The 7748-nt window shown below is 53.5% G+C and overlaps 1 protein-coding gene across 1 annotated transcript; it reads right to left on the bottom strand.

The window, feature by feature from the left end:
• Nucleotides 1-1394: 1394 nt before the first annotated feature.
• ORAI3 (ORAI calcium release-activated calcium modulator 3) lies at nt 1395-6368 on the bottom strand. The gene is made up of 2 exons (XM_049638671.1): nt 5905-6368; nt 1395-2883 (listed from the first exon to the last, which is right to left on the bottom strand). The coding sequence occupies exons 1-2, from the start codon at nt 6130-6132 to the stop codon at nt 2224-2226; spliced, it is 888 nt and encodes a 295-aa protein (XP_049494628.1). The 5' UTR covers nt 6133-6368; the 3' UTR covers nt 1395-2223.
• Between the last annotated feature and the right edge of the window lie 1380 nt (nt 6369-7748).

Here is a 7748-nt window from a genome sequence, read left to right as displayed (position 1 = left end):
CGAGCCGCCATTCGTAATTAAATTCGAGGCTGCCTCAAAGTTCTGTGAAAAGTCTTGGGGGGCATAAAGGTCTTAGAACAGGTCTCGTGAAAAATAAACTAGTACCTACTGGAGCTAGGCTGGGCTGGTCGATTCTCCAAGCACCATGCTCCCAGTGCCCTCAGCTTGGAGCCGGGGCGGGGGGCTATGCTTACGTGGTCCCGCCGCTGGAGGGCAGCACCAGCCCAGGCGCTAACGTCGCCGAGGCTGGGTACCCTTTTATTTCGCTTGGACGCAGGGCATCCTGGTTTCTGGGTAACCGCACTCTGAGAAGGCCCCCCTGCTTGAGCTGAGGATGCTCTAGGTTTCAGACATCTCTACCTACATTCGTTCCTCCCTGTGTGACCTTGGGCAAGCCATTGACCTCTCAAAATTTAAGATTCTTCCTCTGAAAAATTGATGTTCAATCCTGTCTCACAGGAATGTTATAGCAGTCAGAACAGTAAAGGAGGGGTGCCTGTGTGGCTCAGTCAGTTAAGCTTCTGACTTCCGCTCGGGTCATGATCTTGCGTTTCACGAGTTCGAGTCCTGCATAGGGCTCTCTGCTGTCAGCGTGGAGCCCCCTTTCGGTCCTCTGTCCCTCTCCCTCTCTGCCGCTTCCCTGCTCAAGCTATCTCTCAAAAATAAATAAACATTAAAAAAAAAAAAACCAAAAACAGTGCGGGAAAGGACCCTGAGGCCTGGTTCATACAAATTCACAATTTTAAGTTACAGGAAAAGAGAAAAGAGGGACTGGACCAAGGTCTCATACTAAGAATAGAGGAGTGAGGATTAGAGCCCCTTAAATTTTTGAGGAAAATTAGACTTACATGAAAGCCTAATTTTTATATGGAAGCACTGGTGATAAGAGCAGATTCCTTTCTCTTGCCCCAGTTGAAAGGTATTGATCGGCTTCTTATATCAGACAGAAGGAGATTTCCCATGTTATGGTAAAGGTAGTCCAAGTTTTCATTGCTTTGGGCAAGATCCTCCACTTTGTCGGGCCTGTTTCCTTATCTCTGAAATGGAAATGGTGAAGACTTGTCTCTTGAGGTCATTGTGAGGGTTAAATAAGATATCCTTGCTCCTAGTATGTAGTAGTCACTCAAGAAAGAAACTTACACTTTAGAAAGAAACTAAATCATCAATGGAAGAGATGGAGACTCAAGAACAAGAGTGCAAAAATTTTAGCCTTGGAATAACTCAGTCTCCAAATCCGAAGATACTGGTCCCTGCCAGCACCAGAAGGGGATCATATCTGGAACCATTTTTCCCCCCCCCCCCCCCAGGTACACCTGCTTCCACCTGGCTCTTAGGAGTAAGTCACCTGATCCCAAGGAGGCCCCCTCTTCACCCCATTCACAGCCACAGGGACATCTGTGAAACACATTTTATTATACAAAACAAGGTGCATCAAAAATTCAGTGTGAGAATAGCTCTGTATTCCAAGGGCTAGTGACTGGATCCTCTCCCTTAAAACCTCCACACCCCAAACCCTTACTAGAGAGTCAGGTTGGGCACACAGGCCCTCAGTCTCCAAAGATCTCCAGCCCTAGCCCAGGAGAGTGAGAACCAGACGCAGAAGCTTAAGTGTGGGTCTAGGGCAGTGGGGCAGGCACTTGAACCTCCAAAAATAGCGAGGCTCCTCCTAGGAAAGAGTGGACCTATGTCTGGGTTAGAAACACCCAAATCCTTCTCTTCAGCAACTAAAGCAAAAATGTGGAACCCATCAAAATCTGGAGATGGGGAAAAGCTTTCTCAAAATGCCAACAATAAAGTAGATTCTACAAAAATAAAGCAAGAGTTAGCTACCTTCTGAGGCAGCTGGGTGGGTGTGTAACCTCTGACTTCCACATCCTGTACAGGGTTAAGGTGTTAAGGGTCAGCACCAAAGGTCTGACCAGGGTCTCCCTGCCTCCCCTCTAGCTACATGAGACTTGGACTGAAGACCTTCTACTTCCTCCTCTGCTCCTCCCAGCCCAGATATAGACAGACTGGGATAGACTGACAACGAGGAGAATCCCTGGGAATGTAAAAGCTGCCCCCGAGGCCCACCCCAAAGGACTCGGAAACCAGGAGTCTGGTCTCTACCTGGGAGTGGCCACAGGGGTGGCTCCCGGCAGGGGCAAGGAATGGGGTCTGTGGACCTGGGTCCTCTTGCAGACCGGAGGGAGGCAGTGTTTACAGTAGTGGTTGACATCAGCCTCACACAGCCTGCAGCTCCCCCTGCAGGCGACTCAGCTCCTCTAACTCTTGCTTGTGGCGGTCTGTCTTATGTGCCACCAAGGAGCGATAGAAATGCAGGGCAAAGGCCACGAATACAAGCCCCACAGGTACCATGATTGCTGTGGAGGCCATAGCTGCTTGCCAGCCTGGTCCATGGGCTCCTCCACCAACACATGCTTGCCGGGGTGGGCAGGCCTCAGATGGCTCAGCCTGTGATGGGGCTACAGAAGTAAAGGATGGCTTGGAAGCTGGACTAAGGGAGGTGGTCACTGGTGACAGAGTCCCAGGCACCTGGGAGGCAGGTACCAAAGGGGCTGGTGTGCCCGAGGGTGCCCCAATGGGCACAAACTTGACCCAGCCAACCAGAACAACTTCAGCGAGGAAAAGGAAGGTGCCCAAGGCAGTGGAGAAGCCCCAGGCCAGCTCCACATAGCGGTGGAGTCGCTGGTGTGGAGACTGGTGGACAGAGTTGAGGTTGTGGATGTTGCTAACGGCTTCTATGTGGGGCAGCAGACAGGTGGAGACCATGAGTGCAAAGAGGTGCACAGCCACTAGCACGGTGGTGCAGGCACTAAAGGCCACCAGCAGGCCTGGCGGGTATTCGTGGTTGCTCTCCAGCTGTACCTCCACCATGGCCACCTGTGGGGACAGAGATGGATTGAGTGCCTATAACCTCTTTGGCAGTAGAGGGTTGTTTTACCTGTTGGTATACATTACCAAGGTATCCCTAGGTGCCTGGCAGGAAGAAGGTGCTTAGTCTCTGTTGAGTGAATGAATTGGTAGCCTCGGTAAGGCTCTGTCCTGTACTGGCTTTGGTTTCTGCACCTGGCTATTGAGAGAGCTGGATGACACATTTCTGGAAATCTTACCTTGTTATCACCTAGGGGTTAAAAAACAGATTCTGGAGCTGGGCCAACTGGGTTCACTCTCAGCTCTACAAGCTGACAAGTGACATATAGCTCAATGCCTTAATTTCCTCATCTGGAAAGTGGGGATTGATAATAATATCTACCTGCCTTACAGGGTTGTTGTAAAAATTAAATGAGATAATGTACACCAAGTAATAAGAATAGTATAAGGCACAGAGTAAGTGCTAGTTAATTGTGTTGTTATTATTAATTATTAACTGTTATTAACACTAGTGTTCTTAACACTGTCAATAGTGTTATTAACACTGAAGTCTGGGGTGCCTGGGTGGCTCAGTTGGTTAACTGGGCCAACTTTGGCTCAGGTCATGATCTCATGGCTCATGGATTCGAGCTTCGCGTCGGGTTCTGTGCTGACAGCTCAGAGCCTGGAGCCTGCTTCACATTCTGTGTCTCCCTCTCTCTCTGCCCCTCCCCTGATCATGCTGTCTCTCAAAAATAAATAAACATTAAAAAAAAATTTTTTTTTAACTCTAGAGATTTCATATAAATATCTCTATTTCTGGATCCTCTTGAAAATTTGGAAGATCTGGTTACACTAGGCCCACATTCCTGCATGGCAACTACCAGCTAGAATTGAGTCATGACTGCTCCCCTGCTCCCTTTGGACAGGTCATGGGGTCTCCTGATAGCCACAGTCCCCACCCAGCCAACTTGGAGTCCATATTAAACTGCCTGTCCTTTGCACACATTTGCGCTGGTGATCCTGTTCTAGGCTTGTGTAAATTTGGATTCTAGAGTCAGACTACCTAAGTTCAAATTCTGCCACTTACTTGCTGTGGGATCCTGGGCAGGTGTCTTAACATCTCTGATCCTGTTTTCGCATCTGTAAAATGGCCATAGTAGTGGTACCTACTTCATAGAATAATAAACGTGATGCACGTAAAAGCTCTAAGCACATTGCCTGGTACTGCATGACAGTGTAATACAATTTGTATGTTATTCTAACCCAGGCTACCCAGATACCAGAATCTGGATCTTTCCCCATGCCTAGTTCTTACAGGATCCATTATATTGCTCTGGGGCTGAGAGAAAGAAGGTACAGAACCTGGAAGGTGGTGGTAGGAAGACAAGGCTAAGTATTTTGGGAAATTGGGCCATGGTGAGTGTTAGCAGGTGTTTTCCACTGACAGTGATCTGGGCCAGGCCTAGTCCTGGTTTCTCCCAGAGCCTGACCCAGTCTTGCTCTCCCCTGGCCAGAGTGGGGCCAGTCTGCCCCCAGAACCTACTCATCTGGTCTTTTGATCCTGCAGAGAAGGTCCTGGTGCTTAAGCTGTCACCTCAGCAACATGCAAGTCCAGCAGCAGGCCAGATTGTCCCCTTGGGAACAGGCTGGACCATGGGATGGATGGGGGTGAGGGACCTCTCTCAGCTAGGTCCAGGAAGTTGCTTCCTTCCCTCTACAGTCTGTACAGGAGAAAAAGAGCCACTTCACTGTCTCTAGCTGACCCCACATCAGGAAAACTGGACTGGCCTATGGATACTGGGTCCCTACACAGAAAATGATAGAACTCGGATGACCCTTAAGGGTAGACTTTTCCTCTCATCATTCAAATACATAGGCTATGGTAAAGAGAAAGAGGCAGAGACTAACCCAAATCACCTAGTGTTGTGACTCCTCTATCCCCATGTCCGTATGTTCCTATGAAGACTCCCCACCAGCTTGCTTGCTTTTTCCTGTTGTGTTGGTGGGGAAACTCTGGACTAACAGAGTCCAGTGATCCTGGGCCCTAGTTCATTCTGTATCCTTCATCTGCTGAGTGCTCTTGGCAGAGGCACTGCCCCATTCTGGGCCTTGGCTTCCATGCCTCTCCAATTAACAGACAGGCTGAGCCATCTCTGATGCGTGTCTTGTTCTGACATGCTGGGATCTAGAGTTTGATGACAAGAATCAGCTCATCCTGGGGCGGGTACTTGCAAGCTACAGAGAGCGCACCCTCCATGATCTCAGTTTCCCACTGGACTGCGAGGGGGAGGATGCCTGTTCAGGGTCACACAGCTGGCCACAGGCTGGGAGGAGACAGGGTTTGTGTCTGCTGACTCCTCCTGACCCTGAGATTCCCTCAGTCCCATTTCCTCCGCTGGGCCTGTTGGCTGATATCATCCTCCCACACCTGCAGTTTATCAGTTCCGAAATCACATATCAGCTTCCTAATCAGCTTCTTTCCCCAGCAGCTTCCTCACAGGCATCCTCTCTGCTCAGAGCTGTCCTGCGTTACACCAAGCACTCTTTGTGATTGCTAGGAACTGGCCACCCTCCTTGGGATGGGGCCACCTTCAGCTGGGTGACTACGTTTATTCATTTTTTTGTCTTTGACTCTCCCAGCCCTGTTTTTATAGCTCCCACCAAACTCTGATTTGCCTTTGAATCTCTCATGGTAACCTAGTAAGGACTTCTGCCTGGGACCGTGCTCCTTTGGGACCTCTTTGCCCCACCCTTGCATATATATCCCCGTTGGTGATTTGTCTCCCCTCAGGACACCTTTCGGGCTTGTTTATCCTCCTTCTGGCCCGGTTTATGCTAGGGGTCTTCTTACACACTTACTTACACACACACACACACACACTCAGAAAAAGGGACTGGAGTAGTCCCTTGGGACCTTGTTTGTACTCCTTTACCTCTTAAAAACCCCTTCCTCTGTCCCGTCTCCCGTGGGTACCCGTTTACTTCGTCCACGACCCCATGCCCCCATGTGCCTCACCCCCACCCTGTGCGCCCCTTCCCTCCCCTCACCATGGCGAAGCCCGAGAGCAGGGCAGACGTGCGGCTGGAGGCTTTGAGCTTGGCCCGGCTGAGGTAGAGGCGGCGCCAGCTGAGCGCCCGCAGCGAGTGCTGACTGGCCCCCATGAGGTCCAAGTAGCCCCGGTGCACGAACTCTCGGTACGTGGCCGAGCCCGCGGGGCTCTCGGCCTCCGGGTTCAGCGGGGCCTGTTCGCCCGCGTCCCCCTCGCCGCCCTTCATCCTGGGGGCCGCAGCACTGGGCGGGCTGGGCGGTCACGGGGGCCCCGAGTCGCCCTGGGGGCCCCAGGAGGGCAGGCCCCGGCCGGCAGAAGGCCCCATCCCACGGCGGGGCTAGCGGGGATGCGGGCGGCGGGCTCCCACGAAGAGGCGCCCAGGCGAAGCCGAAAGAGCAGGCGTCTGCAGGGAGACCTAGGGGCCAAAGCGGGACAGCAGAGGCCGAAACCGGAACTAGGACGGAGGCGGAGTCGGAGCGGCCACATGATGGGGTGGAGCCGGGGGACTGTGGGCCGAGATCCCGAGGGACCCCGCGACCCAAGGCCACTTCACTATCGCCCAGGTGCCGGAACCCCGAGGAGGCAAACGCCTAGCCCCAGCGTGTGACTTGGGGGTCCCCGAGCCCTGGACCATTGAGGCACATCTGGACACCCCCTAGATGTCCAGACCTCCAATCCCCTCCCCCCTAAATGATGAGCTGGCGAAAGGTAAACCTATCCACCTTTAGGGATCACAGGACGTCCGGCATCCTCAGTTCCGGGAAGCTTAGGGGACGCGAAGAACTCCCAGATCCATCCAAGCAGCCCCCTTCGGGAGGCCCAAAGCATGAGCATTCCAGTCAGGCCAGCTCTACCCCCACCCCAACGCCGAAGAGACACACACGAACGCGGCAGCACTGGCTGGAAGATTTTGAGTTTTATAGCAAACCGTATTGTACAGACCCGGGGCCCAGGGGCCCAGCCCGGCTGGGACCCCCATTTGCCCCCGCCGGGCTGCCTCCTCCCCCTCCCCAAGCGGTCCCATTATCAAGCCTTTCGCCATACCCAGAACCCCCTCCCCTCCGGCCTTTGGTCCGCCCAGTCCCTCCCCCCACCCTCGCACCTCCCTGTTACCTGAGGTATGTGGATAGATCCCCCCTCCCCTACATGGTACAACCCGGCTGCCCCGGGAGGCCGGGGCTGAGGGGCGGGACCTGGCCCCAACTCCTCCCCCTGCCTCCTCAAACCCCGCCCCCATCCTGGAGGGGGGCAGGGGAGGGCCAAGAGTCTGTTACTAAGTTCCCATGGCAACTAAGAGGGGCCATTTCCAGCCTTAGCACTGGCTTTGGGAGGTGTCCATTGGCTGCTATTTCCATGGCAACCAGGAGTGGCAGTTCCCTGGGCAAATGGGATACAAGTTTCCATGACGATGAAAGAGAGGGAAGAGCCAGGCTGGAGGAGTCCCATCTTTCCCATCATTGGGCTGGCACCCCACCCCCTCCCCCACCCCCGGTCAGGAGGGTGGAGCTGCTCAATACAGTAAAGCATGAGAGAGCCTGGGGGTGGCGCAGTCCAAGCAGGGTGCCCACTGGTCCAGTCTCAGTCTCAGTCCAAGCGGATCAGTCCCCTCACTCTGGCTCCCCCAGGTCCGAGGTTCCCCCGGTTCAAGTAACACTTCAGTACAGATGAATGTTCAAGTATTGTGTGGGGAGGCAGGCAGGGGGCTGGGGTACCCCTCACCACTCCCCTGGGCCGCGCTGAACCCCGCGGGCCCCCACTCCTCGCAATAGCTGCCATTGTCAGTGACGTTCAAGGAGTCAGGGCTTGTGGGGGAAGGAACTGAAATCTGGGGAGGGAGTTAGG

This window comes from Panthera uncia, chromosome E3 (assembly GCF_023721935.1).
Source record: "Panthera uncia isolate 11264 chromosome E3, Puncia_PCG_1.0, whole genome shotgun sequence".
In the NCBI taxonomy this organism is placed as follows: Eukaryota; Metazoa; Chordata; class Mammalia; order Carnivora; family Felidae; genus Panthera; species Panthera uncia.
This window is presented reverse-complemented; position numbering and strand designations above follow the sequence as displayed.